The sequence below is a fragment of the Oryctolagus cuniculus genome, chromosome 1 (assembly GCF_964237555.1).
Source record: "Oryctolagus cuniculus chromosome 1, mOryCun1.1, whole genome shotgun sequence".
Classification (NCBI taxonomy): domain Eukaryota; kingdom Metazoa; phylum Chordata; class Mammalia; order Lagomorpha; family Leporidae; genus Oryctolagus; species Oryctolagus cuniculus.
Window position 1 is genome coordinate 201,717,539 of NC_091432.1, and position 25,746 is coordinate 201,743,284.

The window sequence follows — 25,746 nt, forward strand, 5'->3', positions numbered from 1 at the left end:
ACCCTTGCATATGCGCCGATTTTTCCTTACTAAAAGTGTTTGGTCAGGAAGGAACCCCGTGTTCCTACCCTTCAGTTCTGAAGTGAGAGTGAAGGGAGTCAGCGGAGCAGGTCCTTTGGGGGGATTCTGGGGGTCGAGGCCCAGCGAGAATTGGCTTTTCGTCCCCTACACCCACGGCCCGTCCTGTACCCACTTGTGACGTCTTGGCTACATCAAGTTCCTCTACGTACTTAATTCTGTTTCTGGACCTTTTATCCTTCTGCTTCTGGAGTGGAAAAAAAGACCTTTATATTTCCTGCAATGTAAAATATCCAAAAGCATACCAGGCCACAGATTTAAGAGCTTAACAATCATGAAAAGCTGTTTCTCAGTCTGTTCATTTGTCATCGACTAGTAGATCTTCAGAAGAAACTACCCAGCAGAAGGGCCGGCCTTACGGTGCAGCGGGTTAGGCTACCACCTGCCAGCATCCCATGCACACGAGCGCCTCTCCCCACTCCGCTTGGGGATCAGCTCCCTGCTAACGTACCTGGGAAAGCAGTGGAAGACAGCCCTAGTGCTTGGGCCCCTGCAGCCCGTGGGAGACCCAGTTGGAGTTCTGGACCCCTGGCTTCCTCCTGGACCAGCCTCAGCCATTGTGGCCATTTGGGGCATAAACCAGTGGATGGACACACTCTATCTCCTTTGGTCCTCTCTCCCTCGTTCTCTCTAACTCTGCCTTTCAAGTAAATAAATAAATCTTAACAACAACAAAAGAACCACAGATTAAAAGAGGAAATGTTTTTAGTTGATCAAATTAAATAGCGTCCTCTAGCAGGTCTTTCTACATGACAACTTGGAAAAGAAGCAACAGTTCTGCCCGGCTGGACAAACAGGTTTGGGAACCATGGGGTTTATCCACACTGAGTGGGAGTAGCTGCACCTGGCACTAGGTGGTGCTGTTGCTGAGAGTGTTAGTTGGGCTGCACTGTGGGAAAAGCAGTGTCCCAGCAAGTTACCCTGCTGGAGGGCATGTAGGCATTTGATGGTCATACCAACTCTGACAATACGGATGTGCAAAGCAGACACTAATGAAGGACATTGCTACCTCTTTTTTTTTTTTTTTTTTTTTTTTTTTTTTTGGACAGGCAGAGTGGACAGTGAGAGAGAGAGACAGAGAGAAAGGTCTTCCTTTGCCGTTGGTTCACCCTCCAATGGCCGCCGCGGCCGGCGCATCGCGCTGATCCGATGGCAGGAGCCAGGTACTTCTCCTGGTCTCCCATGGGGTGCAGGGCCCGAGGACTTGGGCCATCCTCCACTGCACTCCCTGGCCATAGCAGAGAGCTGGCCTGGAAGAGGGGCAACCGGGACAGAATCCGGCGCCCCAACCGGGACTAGAACCCCGTGTGCCGGCGCCGTAGGCGGAGGATTAGCCTAGTGAGCAGCGGCACTGACATTGCTACCTCTTAAAGGTAAGATTTCTCTTAAAACAGGAACTTAAATATGCAACACTTTTATTATTTTCTATGAGGTGTTCATTATCCTGGTGGTTTTATGATTATTTCTTTTTTTAAAGATTTATATTTTATTATTCAAGAGTTACAGAGATGGATCTTACATTTGCTGGTTCACTTCCCAGATGGTTTCAACAGGCAGCATTGGGCCAAGTGGAAGCCAGGAGCCAGGAGCTTCATCTGGGTCTCTCACATGGATGCAGGAGCCCAAACACTTGGGCCATCCTGTGCTGGTTTTCCTGTGCCATTAGCAGGGAGCTGGATTGGAAGTGGAGCAGCCAGGACATGAACTACTGCCCATAAGAGATGCCAGCATTGCAGGCAGTGGCTTTAACCACATGCCACAATGCCAACCCCTGATTATTTCTAGTTTGTAGAACTTAACCCTTTCTCTGGAGCTAAGACCTAGGAATATGCCTTTTGAAAACAAAACTAGGGAGTTATGTTGTAGCACAGCAGGTTAAGCCACTACTTGTGGACCCTAGCATCCTATATCCAAATGCTGGCTGGAAACCTGGCTGCTCTGCTTCTGATCCAGCTTCCTGATAATGATCCTGGGAAAGCAGCAGAAGATGGCCCAAATACTTGGGCCCCTGCCACCCACATAGGAGACCTGGATGAAGATCCTGGCTTCCGTCTGGCTCAGCCCGCGATTTTGCAGCCATTTGGGGGAGGTGAACCAGCAGATGGAAGATATCTCTGTCTCTCTCCCTCTTTCTCATTCTTTCAAATAAATAAGTAAATCTATAAAGAGCTAAATAACTCTCAGGCCAGCACCGCGGCTCACTAGGCTAATCCTCCGCCTAGCGGCGCCAGCACACTGGGTTCTAGTCCCGGTCGGGGCACCAGATTCTGTCCCGGTTGCCCCTCTTCCAGGCCAGCTCTCTGCTGTGGCCAGGGAGTGCAGTGGAGGATGGCCCAGGTGCTTGGGCCCTGCACCCCATGGGAGACCAGGATAAGTACCTGGCTCCTGCCATCGGATCAGCGCGGTGCGCCGGCTGCAGCGTGCCGGCTGTGGTGGCCATTGGAGGGTGAACCAAAGGCAAAGGAAGACCTTTCTCTCTGTCTCTCTCTGTCTCTCACTGTCCACTCTGCCTGTAAATAAAATAAAATAAAATAAAAATAAATAAATGACTTTCAAACAAGTGGTCCTTAGCCTGCAGTACTTTGAAAAACACTTCTCAGAAAAGTGATTCTTTTAGGTGAAGAATGCTTATTAGAATTAACCCCTGGCACCTCTCACACATCATTTTGGATGTAAACAGAGCTCATGAACTTCCAAGAGGGCAGCACCACACAGCCCTAAATGGATTCTAGCTGAACTTTAATTCTGACTGGGACCTCAAAGTTCTAAGCCAAGATCACTAAAAAAGAAAAAAAAAATTAGCTGCACATTGGTGCTTGAATGAGAACGGCGAGAGCAGAGGTTGCGTGTGCACAGGGAGCAAGCAGAAGGACCCTTAAAGGCAGAGGGAATAGACTACATTCCTCTGCCAGCTCCTTCCACAGCCCTTGGATCTTAGTTTCCTGGACTGAGTTCATCTTCACACAGCACTGATAGAACTTGAGATTCCAGTTGACTTTCTCTAACCCATTCTGGCAGAAGAAATTAAGACAGGAGGTGTTCCAAAGATGGACTATTAGGGGGTGGGTGTTTGGCATGGCGGGTAAGTTGCTGCTTGGGATGCCCATACTGGAGCAGCTGCTTTGGAGTCTCAGCTACTCTGCTTCCTACCCAGCTCATACTCATGTTGTTCCGCAGGAGGCAGCAGATGACGGCTCAAGTACTGGGGTCCCTGCCTCCTACGTGGGAGTTCCTGGCTATTGGCTTCAGCCTGGCCCAGCTCTGGCTATTGCAGGCATTTGAGGGCATGGACCAGCAGATGGAATATCTCTGTCTCTCTGCCTTTCAAATGACATGAAAATAGAGATGGATGATGGGGGGGGGGGCGGCGGCGTGTGTTTAGTCTAGCAGTTAAGATGCCATGAGTCCCACATCAAAGTACCTGGGTTTGATGCCCTGCTCTGGTTCCTGCCTCCAGGGTTCTTGCTAAAGCAGAGTGAGAGTCATTGAATTCCCGCCACCCACGTGGAAGACCTGGATTGCATTCCTGATTCCCTGTGCCAGCCTGGCCCTGGCCAGCCCCAGCTGTTACACATTGCAGGCATTTGGGGAACGACTCAGTGGATGGGACATATGTGGTCTGTTTGAGTTGGCCTTTTAAATGAATAAATTTTAAAATGAAAAAAAGTTCCCAGGGGAAGCATCCAGGCTTCCATATTTTCAAAATCCTCCCCTGTGCTTCTACTGTGCTGTGAGGGTTGAGAGAACGCCTGCTCTGTACCACAAGTGCCGGAGGAACTGGGTTCCTGTCTTGTTCTTTAGTGTTGCCTAGGACCTAGCACAAAGCCTGCGGTGGGGAGCTTGGGTAATTGCTGAATGAACCTTGATTTGCAAAAACCTTTCTTTTCAGTCCTCTGCAGTAGCAGAAAGAAAACTGCAAACAAGCAAAATAGCAGGGGAGGTTTTCAGATGCCCTCCTCTCCTAAACAGTTGTGTTTCCTGTCCCCCCACCACCACACACACACTCGGTCCCCAGTCTCTTGCCATTCTCAGTTCATCTTGTCCGTTATCACCAGATGAATATCCTCAAATACTAAAACTGCCACTCCATCATTCCAAAGTCTTCCTTAGTTCCCTGTTGCCTAACAAGTGATACACTTCTTTGCTGGGTGTGCAAAATTCTCTGCATTCTATAATAGATCAGCTGTCCACTAAAAAACTCATAGCATGCATGCCTGCTATTCCATAGGCACACAGCATTGACCGTGGTTAACGTGCAGTTCTCTTGAGCATGTCTTGAACACGCCCCTTCTCTGTGTCACATACAGCAATGCTGCTGTCGCCCTCACCTACACCAATCCTCTCCATCTTGCAAGGCTTCCCTCACGTGGAATTCTCTAGGTCATTCCAGCAAGAAGTGAGCATTTCTGCTAATACATCTACTGTTCAGATGGCACTAGCATGTGCTATTTTCTTTCACAATTATTCATTGTCCGCTTTATTCCCCCATGAGAACAGATTAACTGCTCGTGGGCAAGGGCCATGTGCTGTGTAGGCCTGCTCACCTGCCCCCATGTTTGACATGATGCTGTCCACACAGGTAAACATGTAATAATGATTTAATGTACATTTTGCACATATGCAATATTTAAAAGGTAAAAATAAGAAATCAAAGTTCAAACACAAAAGTAAACTCCATTTTTTCATCCCTCCAAAATATCTTTTCAGGAGCCCCAGAATGAGAATTCTTAACTAAAAGAGCCAACTATAGCCTAATGTTATTGTTACATTAATAACTGAGTAAAGTATACAAGAAAACGGTAAACTCCCCAAATTTTAAGTTTTCAGACTTACTCACTTACCTGCTCTTAAGAATTAAATAAATGCTTGTTCTCAGAGGGAAAAAAAACACAATGATTCAGTCCTTTCCCTTCCCTTAGTTGTCTCTTCCTACCTCTACCCACCCACCATTCATACACACACATATAAACACACACACACACACACACATGCACAAAGCCAGAGATTGTCTATGCGGAGGAGCTAAAAAAAAAAGTTAGTTATCTCTTTAAGCTATGGTCAGATATGGAAAAGGGGTAAATTAAAATATAGAAATGGCTACAATATTTTGAGAAAAATCACACAAAATATTCAGGTGACTGTTCCACTGGACTGCAACTTTATCGTTGAGTATTGTTAAAACAAAACATAGCTATAGATGTCATTTTCTGGACGAATCTCTTGAGAGATGCTTGGCGTTGCTGCTATTTCTGCTGCTACTTCTTTGGATTTTTCTTTCGTTTCTGTAAAAGCAAATAAAACACAAAACTAGATTCAATGCATGTCATTGGGACAGTTGCCCATCCGTTTGGGAGGGGGCATACTGTGCCTCACACCATGCATAAAAGCAAACTGCAGATGGATTAAAGATTTAAAGGATAAAATGATACAGAAATAATAGTGTTTTTCTCATCTTAGGGTTCTAGGTAGGACATAGAATCCAGAAGCCATAGAGGGAAAGATTGAAATTTTCACTATCTAAAAATTAAAATCCCGTGTGGCAAAACCCACTCTAAACATAACTAAATCATAAACAACAACTGAAAAAATATTTACAATATATGCTTGGGTAAAGTTTCAAAAGCGATTTTTCAAGAGAATTTTCAAAACTGATGGAAAACATCACAAATTTTACATGGGACAAGTCTTCAAACAGGAAATCCTCAAAAAACATTCAAATCCATGGAAAAGATGCCTAGTAGCATAAATCAAAAAAGTGTAAATTTAAACAATTGGGTGGATTTCTCCTTTAACCTAGCAGAGATACAAAGCTTTTAAAATGCCCCTCATGTGCAGTGCTGCCAGGCGTGTGGAGGACGAACAGTGGTTACAGACTCCTGGGCTGTGTGATCGCTATATATCTGGAGCCTCGTCTAACTGAACATACCCAGGCCTTACGTGCAGCACCCTCTGACCCAGCCATTTGGCTTCCAGGGATTGAGCTAAAGGAAATAATCTGACAAACTTAACTTGCAGTGCCTCCGTTTCCATATATGATATATATATATATATATATATATACACACACATACACATGACATGAGGATATTGTATTGATCCAATTAGGATTGAATTTTAAAAATTAGATAAAATATTTGGGGCTGGCGCCGTGGCTCACTTGGCTAATCCTCCACCTGTGGCACCGGCATCCCATATGGGCACTGGGTGGCTCCTCTTCCAGTCCAGCTCTCTGCTGTGGCCCAGGAGGGCAGTGGAGGATGGCCCAAGTGCTTGGGCCCCTGTACCCACATGGGAGACCAGGAAGAAGCACCTGGCTCCTGGCTTCGGATTGGTGCAGCGCCAGCCGTAGCGGCCATTTGGGGGGTGAACCAATGGAAGGAAGACCTTTCTCTCTGTGTCTCTCTCACTGTCTATGACTCTATCTGTCAAATAAAAAATAAAAATAAAAAATCTGACTTTCAAATAAATAAATCTTTTTTTAAAAGTCACAAAGATGACTACAACATTTGTATATGTTATAAACTTTTAAAAGTTACACAAAAGAATGTCTTGTATTATCTCATTTGTTAAAACAAAACCTTGGCCAGCGCCGTGGCTCAATAGGCTAATCCTCCGCCTTGCGGCGCCGGCACACCGGGTTCTAGTCCTGGTCGGGGCGCCGGATTCTGTCCTGGTTGCCCCTCTTCCAGGCCAGCTCTCTGCTTTGGCCCGGGAGTGCAGTGGAGGATGGCCCAAGTGCTTGGGCCCTGTACCTGCATGGAAGACCAGGAAAAGCACCTGGCTCCTGGCTTCGGATCAGCGCAATGCGCCGGCCGCAGCGGACATTGGAGGGTGAACCAACAGCAAAAGGAAGGCCTTTCTCCCTGTCTCTCTCTCTCACTGTCCACTCTGCCTGTCAAAAATAAGTAAATAAATAAAAAACCTTAACATGGGGATTGGAAACGGGAGATGCCATTACAGGGGGCTTCTACCCTATGTACACTTTTGCATCACTTTAGTTTATCGTAATGAACATTTATGATCAGCAAAGATAGATAGCCCTATTTGTTTGATTAGACAAAACCAAAAATAAAATGAGCACTAAGTAAGTTCCCATAAGAACCATGCTGGGTTCAGACGGACACTGCTAGAAATCAGGGCACTGTGTCCATGACAGCTGCGTCTCCAGCAGGGTCTCCAGTTGTACACATAGTCTTTCTTTTAATTTTTCTTTTCTTTTCCTTCTTTTTTCAGAAAGGCAAAGAAACAGAGAGAAGAGAGCTCTTTCATCTGCTGATTCATTCACTAAATGCCCACGATAGCCAAAGCCAGGAGCCAGGAGCTCCATCCAGATCTCCCATGTTGGGGTCAGGGACACAAGGACTTGAGCCATCGCGTGCTGCCTCCCAGGTTCGCCCTAGCAGGAAGCTGTATGGGAAACAGAGGAGCTGGGACTTGCTTCAGGCTCTCGGATATGGGACGTGGGTGCGCCAAGCAGGGGCCCAACTGCTGCGCCAAATACTTGTCCCCAAGTTTGTCTGCTTTTTACAATAATTTATTTCATTTAAGTATTCCTCAAATGCTATGTGACTTGGAGGCCAACACACACCGTGTTTCTGTTGTTCTCAGCTTTGAGGAGGAAAAGCCAAGAAGCTACTAAAGGGATTTCTTTAGGAAACAATTTCTTAGGTAACCATGATCTGATAGGCTCAGCCCACTTCTTAGCTGTCCACAGTATTGAACAAAGAAAAGCAAGGTTCTCAGGTCTCTGATGCAAGGCAACTTAAAGAGGGGTCACCTTATTTTCAAAATGCTATGCTTAAGGAAAAAAAAAAAAAAAAAAAAAACGGGGCTGGCACTATAGCACAACGGGTTAAAGCCCTGGCTTGAAACACCGGCATCCCATATGGGTACCAGTTCGAGACCCAGCTGCTCTTCTTCTGATCCAGCTCTCTGCTATGGCCTGGGAAAGCAGTAGAAGATGGCCCAAGTCCTTGGTCCCCTGCACCTGCGTGGGAGACCCGGAAGAAGCTCCTGGCTCCTGGCTTCGGATCAGCACAGCTCCAGCTGTTGCGGCCATCTGGGGAGTAAACCATCGGATGGAAGACCTCTCTCTCTCTCTTCTCTCTCTCTCTCTCTGCCTCTCCTCTCACTCTGTGTAACTCTGACTTTCAAATAAATAAATAAATCTTAAAAAAAAAAACCTTCCAAGAACATATATTGAAATAGAAAGGGGTTTTGGTAAACTTGACAAATCCCACAAGTATGACTTCCCTAGTAATAAGACAACGTTTTACACCTTTGTGCTTCCTTTGGTACCTTGTCCCCCTAATTTACTTGCCTTTGGTTTATCAAGAAAATCACATTTCCCAGGAAAACTTCATTCATCACGCTTCCTTGTTAATCTACACTTAACTGTCCTTTAAAATATTTTGTCCAAAATTCATCCTTTATTAAAGGTTCATTTCAATGACTGTAATTTCTCAAAATGGAAAGTACATATCCTAGTACCTACTGTGCATGTTTGCATTTTTAATTGTTTTCTCCTAACTTTTTGGATATATTCCAAGTAGGATGTTGGTTGCATAAAAAATATTTCATACTTGAAACTAACCAATATCATAGTATCCATTGAGATAACGAGGGATCCCCAAAGGAGACCGCGAATCACTGAGGGAGATCTGTGAACAGCCCTACCTTGAAGAAAAGCGTAAACTTCCGTAGCATCTTCCTGGTATACCCCAGGAGCCTGAGCGCCGGGCCCACCTGTTTCTTGGTTTGGTTCTAGAAAGCATTCTTTAGGCACATCCTTATTTCTGTAGGTCTTAGTAGACAGGTCTTCAGGCCCAGGTGTTTCTTGGTCTATAGCGGGTGAGTATTCTGCAGGTTCTGGTGGTTCTTGCTCCGGTTCAGGTGAATATTCTGCAGGTTCCGGTGGTTCCTGCTCTGGTTCAGGTGAATATTCTGCAGGTTCCGGTGGTTCTTGATACACTTCAGGTGAAGATTTTGCCAGGCCAGGTGGTTCTTGATCTATGGCAGAAGCAGGTACTTCTTGGATTGTTTCATGTAAGGGGGTGTTAGGCCCAGCAATTTCTTTACAGGTTTTATGAGAAAAATATTCAGGTTCCACTGTTTCTTGGTGTGTTTTTGTAGAAAGGTCTTTGGGCACAGCTACCTCCTGTGCTGTAGGGAAGAAGCCTTCCGTGTCGGGGATCCCTTGATCTGGTTCAGAATCAAACTGCTCTCCAGCTGTTTGGGGGTGCGTGTCAGGGGCAGAGCCCTGGGGCACATCTGGTGTGGGGGGTGCTTCAGGAGCGCACCCTTCCAGGCCGGCTCTGCCTTCGGATGGTGCAGGAGGAAGAGTCTGGGGTGTGACTGCCTCTTGGCACGTTCCAGGAGACAGATCTTCAGGCCCGGCCACATCTTGGTGCTCTGTGAAAGGGTGGACCTGAAGTACAGCTCTTTCTGGGCACATGTTAGGAGAGTCTTCAGGATCGGCCACATCTTGGTGCTCTGTGAAAGGGTGGACCTGAAGTACAGCTCTTTCTGGGCACACGTTAGGAGAGTCTTCAGGCTCGGCCACGTCTTGGCGCACTGTGAAAGGGTGGACTTGAAATACAGCTCTTTCTGGGCACACGTTAGGAGAGTCTCCAGGCTCGGCCACATCTTGGCGCACTGTGAAAGGGTGGTGCTGAAGTCCAGCTGTTTCTGGGCACATTTGGGGAGAAGCGTCTTCAGGGGCGGCTGTATCGTGGCAGGTGTCAGAAGGCTGGCTTTGTACCACTACTTCTTGGTACTTGGAAGGGTTTTCCTGGGCCATTGTGCTTTCTTGGCGTATTTCAGGAAAACCCTCCTCAGGCATAACTTGCTGTACTTGCTGTGGGGAGGCCGCTTGGGGAGAGGCCGTCACGCCTCCAGGAAGCTCCGGTTCTTTCTCTTTGGGTACCAGTGCTTTCTCCATTGCTTCTACCTGGGACTGAGGCTCCCCTTTCTGTTTAGTATTTTGTTGTCTCTTTCTGCCTCTTTGATTTCTTTTCCCTGTACTCTGCCACTTGCGTTTTTTCTGTTCTCTGTGGAGAGATCAGAAATAGGATTGTCAGCAATGGGCTACAGAATTCAAATAAATGCTTGTACTGAACAGCCTTGTTGGGCAACCCTGGACAAGTCCCTGATCTCTTCGGGCTGCAGTCTCCTTGTTTGTAAAACAAAGGAGCAGGGCTAGGCATTCTCAATTGTTAGGACGACAAATGCACCCCAGAACATGGTGGCGCTAACGCCTGGCTCTCCAGGAACCTTCCAGAAAGTGTGAAGTTTTGTGTGTGTGTGTGTGTGTGTGTGTGTAACAACATATAGGAGGGCATTTCAAAAGTGTCATGAAAAATGCATACAATGAAAAACTGCGGATTTCAAAAACACTTTTGCAGCAAATAAAATTATCTTTCAATTCCACTTTTTTGTTATTTTTTAAGATTTATCTGTTTGTTTTTTTTTAAAGATTTATTTATTCATTTGAAAATCAAAGTTACACAGAGAGATAGAGAGGCAGAGAGAGAGGTCTTCCATCTGCTGGTTCACTCCCCAATTGGCCACAATGGCGGGATCTGCGCCGATCCCAAGCCAGGAGCCAGGAGTTTCTTCTGGGTCTCCCATGTGGGTGCAGGGGCCCAAGGACTTGGGTTATTTTCCACTGATTTCCCAGGCCATAGCAGAGAGCTGGATCAGACATGGAGCAGCCAGGACTTGAACCGGTACCCATATGGGATGCCGGCACTGCAGGCAGCAGCTTTACCCACTACACCACAGCACTGGCCCCAATTTATGTATTTATTTGAAAGCCAGAACAACAGTTAAACAAGGAGAGAGACAGAGCGAGAAAGAGAGATCCTCTGTTTGCTAGTTTACTCCTCAAGTGGCCACAACATCCAGGTTGGGACCAGGCTGAAACACGGAGGCGGGAACTCCATCCTGTTCTCCCACATGGGCAGCAAGAATCCAGGCACTTGGGTCATCTGCCACTGCCTTCCCCTCCCCAAGCACATTAGCAGGAAGCTGGATCAGAAGCAGAGCGGCCAGGACTCAAACCGGCAGTCTGATATGGGATGGCAGCGTTGCAAGCAGTAGCCTAACCTGTTGCATCACAACACCAGTCCCTTAATTCCCTTTTTCCACAAACTTTTTTTTTCAAAGTCAGAGAGACAGAGAGAGAGAGAGATCTTCCTTCCACTGCTTCATTCCCAAAACGCATGCAAGAGTCAGGGCTGGGCCAGGCTGAAGCCAGGAGCCCAGATCTCCATCCAGCTCCCCTACATGGGCACCGGGAACCCTGGTATTTGAGCGATCATCTACTGCCTCCCGGGGTGTCCATTAGCTGGAAGCGGAGATGGGACTTGAACCTAGGCACTCCAGAATGGGATATGGTTGCATCCCAAGCAGCAACTTGACTGCTGTGCCAAACACCCACCACCATGAACTTTCTTGGAGTGCCCTCCTACTTACAGTTTGGTTATGGAAAACGGATTACTCCCATTACAGATTAATAAATTGGCATTCTGGCTTCCACACTGGCCTCTTTGGGTTTAGTCCGTGTGAATTCGCCCACTATTCCCTGGGTAAACTGACCCCATGGATTTCTGGACCTGCAGCCCAGACATGGCTCCTCATCCATGCAGGTTGCATTGGCTGCATGTATGACATAAGAGGGCACTTCAGAAAGGTCACAGAAAGGTCATGGAAAATGGAACTGAAAGGTAAGCTTATTTTGGTGTAAAAAACTTTGAAAGTCATGCAGTTTTTTCATAATACACATTTCCCGTGAACTTTCTGAAGATCCCTTACAGGCATAGATTTCTTTTTTTGTGTGCCAAAATAGATTCAGAATTCCACTTTACACAAACTTTCTGAAATACCCTCACCATGTCTTGCTTATCTAATACAGTATCTTGTACAAAGAATGCACAGTAGCTACAGTACACACTGTAAGCTGAGTCCAAAGCTGCAGCACTGCTGGAGCCCCATGGAAAGACACAAGAGGCCATGTTCTACCTACTCCTACTTAATAGACAAAAGATCTAGGAGATAAAAGGATTGCAAGGAAGTTGCAGCCAATGACAAATTGTTAGGCACTGCAAATATAACCAAATACAGATGGCTAATACAGATGGGCCGGGGGGTGGGAGGAAGGGACTATAAATAAGCCTTTCATCATTCGTCTAACCCTATTGAAATGCTGTTCTGTGCTACCTGCTCCAGGGAGCTTTCTCTAACAGACCACAGGACTGGAAAGTTCTCCCTCTTAACACACCTGTGCTGAGCAGTGTGAGGACCAAGCTGAAGGCAAGGCCCATAGGCCGCCTCGTCCTGCAGCCGTTTCTGAAGAAGCCATATTTTTCAAAAGCTAGACATTCTTTGGAGACACAATCAGTATGTCGACTACCTTTAATAGTGCTCACCATGCCTGCACACTTAAAGCATGTGTATCTTGTTCTACTTTTTGTGCTTAAAAATTTTGCATACTCAGAAAGTTTTTTAAAAGAGTACCTTGCCAAAACCAGTTTGAAGTCAATATCAAAAAGATATGTATGTGAGAAGACAGTAAAAAATAAATACTAAAAATTGAAGACAGGACCCTGGCCTGAAGTGCTGCCATCCCATATGGGCGCCGGTTCGAGATCCAGCTGCTCTTCTTTCAATCCAGCTCTCTGCTATGGCCTGGGAAGGCAGTAGAAGATGGCCCAAGTCCTTGGGCCCCTGCACCCATGTGCGAGACCTGGAGGAAGTTCCTGGCTCCTGGCTTCGGATCGGCACAGCTCCAGCCGTTGCGGCAAATTGGGGAGTGAACCATTGGATGGAGGACCTCTCTCTCTCTCTGCCTCTCTTCTCTCTGTGTAACTCTGACTTTCAAATAAATAAAATTTTTTTTAAAAAAAGTAAAAAAAAAAAAAAGTAAAGACAGGGGCTGGTGTTGTTGCACAGTGGGTTAAGCTACTACCTGTGATGCCAACACCCCATAAGAGCCCAGTTTCGAATCCCGGCTGCTCCACATGAGATCCAGCTCCCTGCTAACGCAGCTGGGAAAGCAGCAGAAGATGGCCCAAGTGCCTGTTACGCATGTGGGAGACTCGGTTGAAACTCTTGGCTCCTAACTTTGGCTTGGGAAGCCGCAGTTGTTGCAGTATTTGGGAAGTGAACCAGAACTCTTGTCTGTCTGTCTGTCTCTCTCTCTATTTCATACATACCCTCTCTCTGTAACTCCACCTTACAAATAAATAAATAAATATTTTAAAAATTGAGGGGCCAGCATTGTGGCACTGAGGATAAAGCTGCAACATCTGTGTCACTGGAATCCTATATGGGCTCCGGTTTGTGTCCCAGCTTCTTCACTTCTGATCCAGCTCCCAGCTAATGGTTCTGGGAGAAGGAGTGGAAGGTGGCCCAACTCCTTGATCCCCTGCTGTCCACTTGGGAGACCCGGATGGAGTTCCAGGTTTCTGGATTCAGCCTGGCCCAGTCCTAGCCATTGCAGCCATTTTGGGAGTGAACCAGCAGATGGAAGATCACTTTCTCTCCTTCTCCGTCTGTCCCTCTCTCTGTAACTCTGCCTTTCAAATAAATACATCTTTTTAAAAAGAGAGCTGAAGAGAAACAGGAAATATGAAGATGATGAGTATGCACTCAGCACTGTGAACTATTACTCAAAGTAACTAAGGTAACAAGAGATAAATGACCAAGTTCTTATTGCCAGCTTACCAAAAAAAAAAGATGAGAGTTGAGTTCTTCAGAAAACACTTATTTTTCCCTCTAGATATTAAACACTAAATAATTAGTTATGTAGATCTCTCTATGAGATCTAATGGCCCATGTCTTCCCTGGTAGTTTTTTGACTACCAGGCAGTGCTGTGGCATAGCAGGTAAAGCTGCTGTCTGCAGGGCCAGCATCCCATTTGGGTACTGGTTCAAGTCCCAGTGGGATCCAGCTCTCTGCTGTGGCCTGGGAAAGCAGAGAAGATGGTCCACATGAGAGGCCTGGGTGAAGCTCCTGGCTCCTGGTTTTGGATATGCCCAGCTCCAGCTATTGCGGACATTTGAGGAGTAAAGCAACGGATGGAAGACTTTCTCTTTCTCACTCTCTCTCTGCCTCTGCCTCTCTGTAACTCTACTTTTCAAATAAATAAATAAAGCGCACGCACACACACACACACACACACGTATATGTATATGTTTATGACCTAAGCTTGAGTATGCACTCTCTCAAGATTGTGGGCACTTGGCCTCCCCTTGCCATGGCTCATTTATAAGTATAGAGAGGCAAATAACATCTGCCCAACTTCACGTGGTGGGTCTAAGAATTACACATGACTTACATGAATAAATTATTCAAATATGGCATAAAAGCATACCTCTAATATTAGCATGGGGAACACAAGTGCTTCCTATGTGTCAAATACGACACTTCAAGTACTACTTCTTCTGATAGCTCAAATGATCTTCCCCACCTACACAGGAGATACTATTATCTCCATTTTGCAGATGCCAAAACTAAGGCACAGAGGAGTTGAGTAACTTGGCCAAGGTCAATGGGTAGGCAATAGGGGAGCCAGGCTTCAAATCCAGTTCATTCTGGCTCTAAGAACAAGGCTCTTTCTGCTGGCACTCCACCACTTCTCTCTGAAACTACTAGGGTTTCACTGCATAGGCTATTTTGAGGTGAGAAGAGAGGGCACCCTCCCCAGTGCCACCAGAGCAAGTGCAGCCAGTGGCCTCACCAAGGTGCCATCAGTTAGTGAATTCCTCAGCCCATAAGCTTAGCAAACTAATGCTGGCAGGACATCGAGACCAGCTCCATGCACCAGGGGCAGAGCTCATCAACCAGGCTTGGAGGGAGAAACCTAAATCAACCATGAGAAAAACAGAGCCACACAGTAGAGAATCATTGGGCAGGCAAATGAGCGCACTCTTTTCCTGTAGGCAAGCACTAGGGAAGCCAGGTCTTGGCCAGAAGGTTGCTTAGCGGGTGTGGAGTTATGGAAGCTCACTGGTTCATCTTCACCTACCCCAGGACCCAAGCACAGATGCCTGGGACAAGACTCAAACCCCTATGCAAACAGCCGTTGGAACCGCGGAGGGCCTAGGCAGGCAGCTCGCTGAGGCTGGAGGCGGCTCAGAGGAGAGTGAAAAATGCAGAAGAGCCAGCATCACTGCAGGCTTGCGGACGCTGAGACCAGAGCGCTGAGCCACCCGAGGGAGCGCAAGAGGAAGTGCCAGCTGCCACTTGGTGGAGAGCCTGGCAAGGCGGGTGCTGTGCTTCTCTGGGTCGGGGGAGCCCCGGATGCAGGCTGGAGAGGATCCTGCCTGAAGGCTTTTTCCTTTCCTGCCAAAGGTTTAAATTCTCGTCCCACTATTCCGGCTCCTTTTTCCTAGGAAAACACATGAACCCACAGCTTCCACGTTGGCCTGGCATCATTCTCCCACCTACCAATCACTCATAAGCCAAGTGGTGTTCTAGACACGGCTGATGGAGCAGAGCAGACAGTCCCGGAGTGGGACAGGGAAGAGTGAGAAAGCCCTTTTGCAGGAAGAGTGCTGCGCTGACGTCACTGGTTCTCAACTGGGCGAGATTCGCTTCTCTCCTCCCCACCACACCCGAGAAGACACCTGACAGTGTCAGGAGACGTTCTGGCTGCCACACTAGGGTGGGAGGTGGAGAGATGCTATGGGCATCTAGAGGCCAGCAAGCGCTACTGAGCGTCCCACGACAAACCGCTAGCCTCCCCGTGACATCAATGGCACCAGGGTGGAAAACTCCAGCTGAAATGAATGCTGGTCTTTGATGCTGCGCCTTCCCCTTTTCCCTCTGTGAGCAAGCAAGGCCCCTGTTGTCACAGTCATATTCTAAATGGAAGCAATTAGATGCTACCTGATTTACACTCATGCTCCTGTGCTCCACGCCATGAGTCCGAGAGTTCGGAACTCCCAAATTCTTCGCCACTCACATACAGCCCACATTTTGGTTTACTCTGCAGAGAGTTAATCACACTCATTGAACAAAGGATTTTACTAATAGGAAACTTGGAGAAGGCTCTTGGGAGCTTCCTCTAGGATATCTCCCACACCCAACACCAAGATGCTTGTGTGTCCAGATGTCCAGAGTAGTGAAACCCCAGACCTCTACGCAGTGTAAGACAGCTGCCCAGTGCTTTAATTAGAAGACACCTGGCCTAAAGTTTCTGTTCCCACCACTGTACTGTGTGGCTTTAGGTGAGATATTTCATCTATTGGAGACTTAGATTGCCTTTCTCATAAAACAGAGATGACAGTGGCCAATTTTCAGGAGTGTGGAAAAGATGAGATGCAGTGCAAGCCAGTGTCCTGAACTACTGGACGTGCCACATTTGCTCCGTAGGGGTCCGTTCCCTCTCCCTGGTGGCGACCATACCCCAGCAGCCATTGCAAAGTCTGCTTCTCCTGTGCTTCCACTTTTCTTTTCCGGAGTTGTTCTCTGTTTCGCAAAATCCAGGTTCCAGTGACTTCTGTGGGATAAGAACATAGGAGAACATGATGAGCTGTGGCATCAGTGGCAGAGTGGCAGAATTCCCTGTGCTGGGTTTTTCTCCTAGAGTTTTGAGGACAACGGCCATGTTTTTGTTATCCTTGAAGCACTACAGTGAGCCTGGGGCAGACAACCAGACAACATCTTTGAATGAAAAACTCAGAGATGGGCTAGGCATTGTGGCACACCAAGGCGAGCCACTGCCTGGGCTTCTTCCCTGCCGTAGCGGAGCACTGGTTCAAGCCCTGGCTGCTCTGCCTCCCATCCAGCTCCCTGCTGATGTGCCTGGGAAGCAGCAGATGGAGGTTCCAGTACTTAACCCCCTGCCACTCAAGTGGGAGACCAGGATGGAGTTCCTTGGCCTTGGCCTGGCCCAGCCCCGGCTCCTGTGAGCATTTGGGGAGTGAGCCAGCAGATGGAAGATCTCTGACTCTTTCTCTGTCACTCTTTTGAATAAATACATAAATGTTTTGTTCAAAACGTCAGAGACCTATTCAGACATGGCACGTGCTATTAACATGTGCATTTCTTCAAAATAAATTTTATCTGTGGAACAAGTACTTGGAAAGATCAGGCGTGTTCTACTGGATCATGATAACCTGTTTTCATGTTTAGTCCTCATTCCAACCAGGCCCTATCCTGTTCAGAGTTGTAAGAGAGCATGCCACAACTTTACCTTTCTCAACCTCACGTTCTATAAGAACTTTCCCACAATACAATGTTCACAATCTCAAGTTCAATGATGCATGATACTTGGCCTAGCTGCCTTTTCCTCATCCACCAGCCGCTCCACTTGTACTGAGCATCTAGGCTGTCGCCAGTTGTTTTCTGCCTTGTGTAACAGTACTACAGCGAGTCTACTCTTTGCATCCTGTTATTTTTTTTTTTTCATTTCGGATTTCTCTGCCTTAGCACAGTGTTTCTCCAAGTCCTTGGGAATAGCAAGGGAGCTATGCAAAAGCCTCTGCTGCCGCCCAGGGTTGAGGAGAGTTAATGGGTCTGCGAGTAGAACTTTCAGAGTCTGTGGTGTGCTGCAGACCTGCCCTGGGACGCCCAGAGCATAGAACGAGCCCCGTGGGTGGCTCCACTCATTCTTAAGGGAGAAAGTGAAGCTTATTTTACCAACTTTTTACCAATTTTCTTCCGTGATGAACACAGCTAACAAATCACGGTGGTTTTAGCACTGGGTGACAACTTTGACACCAAAGGAAATCACAGATTTTTTTTTTCTTATCACATTACAGTGGTTGCAGATACCTTAAGATATCACTTACTGGATGATTTATTTGATTTAATACTATGATTAGTAGACCCACCACTTCATCTTATTATTTAGTGCAATTATAAATAAGAACAAATACAAGAGTCTTCACAAAGATCACGGAACATGTACAATATCTTGTAATTCCATTGTCCGTGAACTTTTGAAGCCCCTTTGTATTATTCTATCATAATATATTTTCAAAAAGATTTATTTATTTGAAAGGCAGAGTTACAAGGAGAGAGGGAGAGAGAGAGAGAGAAATTGATCTTCCATCCACTGGTTCACTCCCCAAATGGCTCCAGTGGCCCTTGCTGGGAGCTTCACCCAGGTCTCCTGCAGGGGCCCAACCACTTGGGCCGTCTTGTGCTGGTATCCCCGGTGCATTAGCAGGGAGCTGGATCAGAAGTGGAGCAGCCAGGACATGAACCAGAGCTCTCAGGGGATGTCGGCGTCACAGGCAGCAGCTCAACCCTCTATACCACAACACCAGTCCAACACAATATTTTTATTTTAATAGCTGATCTTAGTACAATTTTTTGTTTTGTAAGCCAGTATATTTAGCCTTATGTGTTTCAAATTTTTATTCTAAATTAAACGCTAATCAGAATGCCAAGGAACAAAAAGTTCTAAAACACCATTCTAGGCCCAGAGTTTGGGCAAACCCTTTGAGAAACACTGCTTTAGGACAGATCCAAGGGCTGAGAGCTCAGTGGTTCAGAAGAGCAAGCACTACCATGGTTCTCACCACCGACCGCCAATACCTCCGGAAAAATTACACCACACTTACGCCATCCAAGGAGCGCGGGCCGTTCTTGTCCTGCTACAACCGTCAGTGTTGAGTATTAGCTTTCATTCATGTGCATGTCATATTAAGAATTCATTTATTGCCACCTTATGTTCCTCTGGCTCACTAGAATCTTACCACACAAGAGTATAGGAAGAGGCTCAATGATGGCCCCTTTATGCCAGACCCAGCAGGAAGAGGAAGGCACTCATAGCCCCGTCCTACCCACAGCCACCCCGTGAAGGTCCCTTGCGTTACCTGGAGACTTGGTCTCTCCTCGGTGAGTGTCAGGTGTCTCATGGGGCTTCGAATGACATCCGCCCTTTCCCAAATCCATCTTGCTGCACTGCCGTCCTGGTATTTGGTCTGACTTCCACCAGCAGCCTAAAAGCTTTTTTAAAACACCAAGAGCAACTAACACTTACTGAAGAAAAAAAAAAAAAAAAAACACGCACACAAGCCCGCTTGTCACTTGACTTCCCGCCTAGAGCGTTATCTGGTTGGACCACAGCTGCGGCTAATTCTTGCTTTCTTTATCGCACTGCCCAGGTGTGAGGAGGGGAAATGGCTGGGCCGAGCCCTCGCCCTCCAGCACACAGGGAGCCCCGGGCCACAGCCGGCCGGCCACCGCACAGCCCCCAGGACCGCAGCCATTGGGTTGCATCCGCCAGGAAGTGTGTGGATTCCTTTCTAGGATGCCAAATGCCTTCTGTCCTCAAGACTGTGCCAAACCAGGCTGTGGTGGGGGCGGGGGAGGGGTCCCTTTTGACAGATGGAGGTGGCCGCCTGTAGAAGGAAGGCAGGGTGTTGCTTCCATGTAGTTAAGTGGCTGGGCTGAGTTACGGCCCTTCTTTGTGACTCTCTTCCCCCATTAACAAAACCAGTAAATAACTGCTGTCTTGCCTACTGCATACGAGTTCTCGTGAATGTGGAAATGTGAGTAATGGTTGTGAAGATTGTGCAGAGTGCCACACTCGTGTGTGAAATTAATCTTACGTGGATTTCTTCTCTGTGACTTTTTTTTCACCTTACTCTGTTGCAAAATAATGTAAAGCCTTGAAGTTTATGCTGTGACTTGGATAATAGACCTACGGAGCCAAATTAGGAATTCAGAGCATATTTGTGCCCTGTTTTGCTCACCCAGCCACAGACAGGTGATTGAAGATGACTAGTGAAATCCACCCCAGTGCAAGATCAGAAAGGATTTCTCAAAACAACCAAAAATGACCATGTTATGTTCCAGGAATTAAAGAGAAATCAAAGGAACCAGGCTTTCTCCCCGCGGCCACCCACCCTGGTCAGGCAGCAGGGAGGCCCCGCAGATCATGGTTCAGCGAGAAAGGGACACTTGACGTCATCTGCACGGGCAGCCGGGGCTGGGCAAGGCTGAAGCCAGGAGCCAGGAACCCCACCCCGGTCTCCCAGCTGGGAGACTGCAGGGTTAACAATGTGCTCTGAGTAGAGAGAATTACAGAGTTTGAGTTCCTTGTTGTCATTCTCCTGTCACTCAGTGACCTTGAGCCAGGGAGAGAGCCCTTGAGCCAGAAAACTTCCCTGAACGCCCCGTGGCCACCTGCTGAGCAAGGCTCTGTGCTCCGGGCACTGCAGGTTCGTCTGGGAGCTAGCAGGTGCATCTTCATTGCACAGACACAGTCTTCAGGTTCCTTGCAACCTGTGACAACCATTCTAAGTTGATTCCACTCCTGCTCCACCTGCCCTGTATCTGGAGCGCAGTGTGGAGGAACTCCTAAGAGGGTGGGGTTTCAAGTTAACAGTCAATTGAAGGCAATATTGGGTGGAGAGGCGAGCATAGACATCATGGAACAAACTAGATTGGAAGTTGGGCAAGGTGTCTCTGCCGTGATAAGCAGGCGGGCGCGGGAATTTGGGACAGACATAGCCCCAGAGTCACTTTAAGGCCATGGGCCACGGCCTCTTCTCTCTGTAGAAAACTTGAGTCTTTACCAGACTGAACGAGAGATGCTGGGCACAAAGGAGCAGATATTGTTTAAAATGCTGCCTTGCTCTAGAGTTATTTGCATCTATGCACGGAACTCCCCTCTAAATTACAAACTCCCAGAGGGCAGCTACCGCTCCCGAGTCACCGCTCTATCCCTACAGTGCACTCTTGGGGGAGGCTTGACCCACAGGAGTCCCTGCACATGCCTTCCCTCCCCACGTGCAAGGCCAGTGTCCTGCATGTGCAGCCTGGGATAGGACTGGTGCTCTCGGAGTGGCTGATGCTGCTGTGACTTAGCAACGGGCATGCCATCCTCTGTCCCAGAGCTCTTCCGACTGTCACTCATTCTGTTCCCAACACGCTCCTCTGTGCGGGAGACACAGCCGTTACAAGGCAGTCCCTGCCCCCACGGGGCTTACGTTTTAATGGGGGTGAAGGAAACAATAAGCCACTCAATAAAATATTAATGTCTCAGATGGTGACAGGTGCTTTGGAGAAAAGCTGAGCCAGGAGCGATGGGATAAAGAGTGAGGGGGAGGTCGGTGGTGGCTGCTATTTTAAGTGGCGCAGTCAGGGAAGGCTTGACGGATGGGGTGACTGGTGAGCATTACTGGGGGCGGGGGCGGGGGAAAGGGGCCATTCCAGGCAGAGAGCACCATCGAAGGAATGGCCTGAGGACAGGACGAGGGAGGGAGATGGGTCCGGGGAAGGAGCCTGTTGCCCTTGTAGGGATTTCTACCCTGGGACAGTCATGGTGTGGAGGACAGGGGAGTGATGTGTCCGGCTTACACGTTGCAAGGAGCAGTCCACTCCCTGTGCAGGATGCAGGCAGAGGTGGAAGCAGGGGGAACATCAGAGGGCTCTTGCAGTGGTCCAGGTGGAGACGATGAAGGCTTTGGAGGAAGGTGCTGGTGGGGCAGGGGTCAGATGCTGGAGGGACTTACAAATCAGATGTGGGTAAGAACTAAGGAGTCAAGGGTTTGGTACGAGCAACTGGAAGGATGGAGTTAGATTGCGCACAAGGAGGGCTGGGAGGAGCAGGCTTGGAGATGGGCAGGAGCTCCATGCTGGGCAGAAAACAGCAACGCAGCAGCCAGTGAGGCAGAGGAAAACCAGAAAAGGGTGGCGACCTGGAAGCCACATGGGAAAAATGATTCAAGGCGGAGGGACCGACCGCTCTGCTGCGCTGAAGTTTGCTAATAGGTGAAGTAAAGGAAGCATTGAGGACAGTCCTCGCAGTCCAGCCAGGTGGAGCTCAGGATGGTTCAGTGACCTGGCCGAGTCCATCCAGGAAAGACAGGCTGTGCAAAAGGAAAACACCTGACTCCTTCGAAAACAACGGAGAATTTCAAGGGGGCTGCAGCAGGAGACGGAGCCCCGCACACAGCCCTCCTTTCACAAGTGTTTCATTGGATCTTTACAGCAGGCTGACAAAGCAGCTATTATTATCCTCATTTTTCAGATCAGGAGTCTGGTGCTCAGGGTGTTGAATGGTATAAATATAACCAAGGTCCTAGAGCGGGACTGAGCCCTTCAGCCCCTAGCTCTGGTCCTCTTCCTACTAAAACCAAAAGAAGGAAGAAGGGGAGGGGAGGGGGGGGAGGGGGGGGAGGGGAGGGGAGGGGAGGGAGTCCCTCTCCTGCCTCCTGGCCTTTTGGAGCAGGTGTAAGCATTGAGGCCATGTCAGTGCATTTCAGAGCCTGATTGATGCAGACAGAAGTTGGAAGCCAGGAAACACAGTGCTCAGAACTCCTGCCCCAGGGCTCTTTAGGATGTGGGTGAGAAGGGAGCAGAGGAAAAATAGCTCAGCCCTGTACTGGACACTGTTCTGTGGAAGCCGTGACCTGATAAAAGCGCCCCACAGCAGTGTCGGTTCAGGCTCTATTGATAGCATTAGAGGGCCCCCAAACCAGGGTGATGAGAGTCCTGCCATGCTTTGATTGGTCACACGGTGGCTAGAGTGTCGCCCATGAAGACCCTGTGGGTGGTATTTGAAAGCCTGCAAGGGGTGGGGGGGAGGGGGAGTGCAGGGCTGTGCCGCTTCCTGGCTGTGTAGTTCGGGGGAAATCTCTTCCACTCTTTCTGATCCTCCGCTCCATCCCTTGTGAAACAGAGAAGAGGAGTATCTCACCGGGATTCCGCGGGGATAAAAGAGATCCAGAGAGCTTTTTATAAAATGAGAAGCACCGTGCAGGTAGGAGGCCCCTAAGCTTGGGCGTGTGGATGGCATTGTCCGAGGGTTCCAAGGACACACACCCAGCCTTGTCCTAAAATCCCTGTGGGTGGCAGAGTCAAAGGAAGGAAGACATTGCACACTTGTTTTTGGGTTTCTTGTTGTTTTTTGTTTGTTTGTGTTTTTATTCCTTTCTTTCCAGCACGTGGATCAAGCTTTGTTTCCCTGAGTGGGAAAGGCGAGTTTCTCGTTTCGCTCTCCTTCTGCTGATGCATGATAAATGAGCTGTCTCTGGTAAGACAGATGCTCCCTCGCTCGCGCTGATAACATGTTCCATCCCCGTAGAACGGCTGTAGCCTCTCAACCCAGTTTGCTCCGCAGTCCCTCCCCTGGCTGCCTCCCGCCAGGGTTGCCTTCTGTTGCTTGAAGTACAGGCAAATGAAGGTCTCTGAAGGAGCATTGGTGAGTGGTGGTGGTCCGCCACAAGCACAGTTCTGCTCGCACCCTGAGCCACTGCCACCTCTCTGTCCCTCCATTCCTGAACTTTTGGAACCAACAGTGTGTTCTCAGTACCTCCGTTCTGTCCCACGCCACTTCCTGCCTCTGCATCTGAGACCTCGTTTCGTCCTCCACGTGTTGTCTCCTAAGTCGTCAATTTCCCAATGGCCAAACCCAGCGGTCACGTCTCCTTCTCTCTCTCTGAACTTCTCTGCAGCTTGTGATCCCTTGGAGCGCTTCTGCCCTCCTTGAAACTCGCTCTGCTCTGGGCTTCTCTGATTGTGTCCTTCACCTCCCTTCCTCTTCCATCCTCACAGCTTTTTTTCTCCCTCCCTTCAGCCGTGAGAGGCGCTGATCCGAGAATGAATCCCTGAACTTTTTTTCTATGTACTCTTACCCCTCTTAGAGATCCAACTTCATACCTGTAGCTATTGCCCCTGCACAGGTGACTTCTACATCCCTGTCTGAGCTCTGAGGTCACTTCTCAAGGGTCTCTTGGCTATCACCCCCTAGCTGGACGTCCCACCACATCTCAAACTCAGCAAGGCCAAGGCAATCTTACCTCGCCCCTAACACTGAACTCTCCTGTGCCTGCTTTCTTTGGGCTGGTAGCACCATGCCCATGGCTCTCCAGTTTGGTAAATCCCCATTGGTCTGCCACCTCACTCTGTCTCTCAGATCCAGCCGAATACATACAAATCTCTCAGTCCCTTCTTCCCATGGTCCCACATGCTCATTCCCTCTCCCCATTCCACATCACCATCCCAGACAGGGGCCTCAACTTCGCCATGGACAGGTTAGAAGAGCTGTACCTGCTCCCATCACCCCTCACCCTCCCCAGTCCAGCCCTCAACACGGCCAGGACACCCCTCCTTCAGCTGCCTCTGCACAGTCACCATTCTCTGTAGACTCCTGTAAAGTCTCAGAATGGCCTGCAAAGGAGGGCTACGTTTCTCAGGTTGACACTGAAGGCCCACTCCCCAACTTCCTCACCCCTTACTCTCCTGCAACTGACCAGCGTAGCAAGCACATGGAGCCATGTGCCCTCCCGGTGGGCCGTGAGCCCCCGACACCCACAGAGCCTGAGTTCGTACCTTCTGGTTGGCCAGTGCTCTTCTCCAGGTCTGCCTATCTGGAGAGCAGTGCCTCCGTCACAGTGACGTTGACGCTGATGACGACAATGAGCATGGTGAGCTGATGACATTTAGCCACTCTGCAAACTCATAATGGGAGCCTGACACTTTACACGCATGATTTCACTTGGTCCTCCCAGTGACTTCCACCCTCCTCCACTGATAAGGACAACATGGCTTCAATTGTGGTTTCAGGAAATTTAAATTATATCCCTACATCATCACATAAGCTCACACATGACAAAGTCAGGCCTCAGTGTCGCTCCCCCTCTTCGTGGAGGAGCGACACAGGACCCTGTGCTGTTCTTTCGTCTGCTCGGCCCTCCCCGGGTTTGCTGCTGGTTCTTCCCGGGTTGGCTACCGTCCCTTCCACCTCCGTGGAAGGGCGGTTCCCCCTAGCCACTTTCCCCACTTCCGCGGGGGAGCGGCACACCGCCGGCCGGCTCTCTCGGGGGCTGCACAGGTGTTCCTTTTAGATGTTCCCCTTAGATGTTCCTGGTGCATGTTGTCTCTCTCCTCCTTTATAGTCCTCTTCCACCAATCCCAACTCTGCTACCCACACGCCGAGTACGCTGCTCTCCTCCAATCAGGAGCAGGTCCTACAGTTTATTGGTTGAACTGGAGGCAGCTGTGTAGAAGCTGTTTCTCCCTTCTCAGCGCCATATTGTGGGAGAGCAGATGCATAGAATAAGTCTTAATTCCAGTAACAGTCTAGTCCGAGTTGCTCCCCACACCTCAGAATCATTGTCTGACTCTCAAGTTCACAGATTTAACCATTCTGTTCTATGGCCTTTTCCTACCAAGAGGTAGGAAACTCCTTTTGGAGTTATAATCATACTTGATTTGAGCCTCTTTTATGCTAAATATCACATTTTTTAAGATTTATTTATTTATTTGAAAGGCAGAGTTACAGAGAGGCAGAGGCAGAGACAGAGACAGAGACAGAGACAGAGAGAGGTCTTCCATCCATTGGTTCACTCCCCAAATGGCTGCAATGGCTGGAGCTGCACTGATCCGAAGCCAGGAGCCAGATCTACTGTGTGGGTGCAGGGGCCCAAGAACTTGGGCCATCTTCTACTATTTTCCCAGGCCACAGCAGAGAGCTAGATTAGAAGTGGAGTAGCTGGGACTTGAACCAGCACCCATACGGGATGCCAGCACTGCATGCGGTAGCTTTACCTGCTACGCCACAGTGCTGGCCCCAATATCACATTATTTTATTGGTCATGTACGCACATCTTTCCTACTATGTTCTTGCAGCCAACATCTATTGAGCATTTACTTCTTGCCAACCCCTTTGCTAAAAATCTGAGAAAAATTAAACAGGAATC

The 25,746-nt window shown here is 48.5% G+C and overlaps 1 protein-coding gene across 1 annotated transcript; it reads right to left on the bottom strand.

Moving 5' to 3' along the window:
- Positions 1-4,660: 4,660 nt before the first annotated feature.
- On the bottom strand, positions 4,661-24,450 carry HEMGN (hemogen). The gene is made up of 5 exons (XM_002708161.4): positions 24,377-24,450; positions 18,910-19,042; positions 16,490-16,583; positions 8,755-10,127; positions 4,661-5,360 (listed from the first exon to the last, which is right to left on the bottom strand). The coding sequence occupies exons 2-5, from the start codon at positions 18,986-18,988 to the stop codon at positions 5,254-5,256; spliced, it is 1,653 nt and encodes a 550-aa protein (XP_002708207.3). The 5' UTR covers positions 18,989-19,042; positions 24,377-24,450; the 3' UTR covers positions 4,661-5,253.
- Between the last annotated feature and the right edge of the window lie 1,296 nt (positions 24,451-25,746).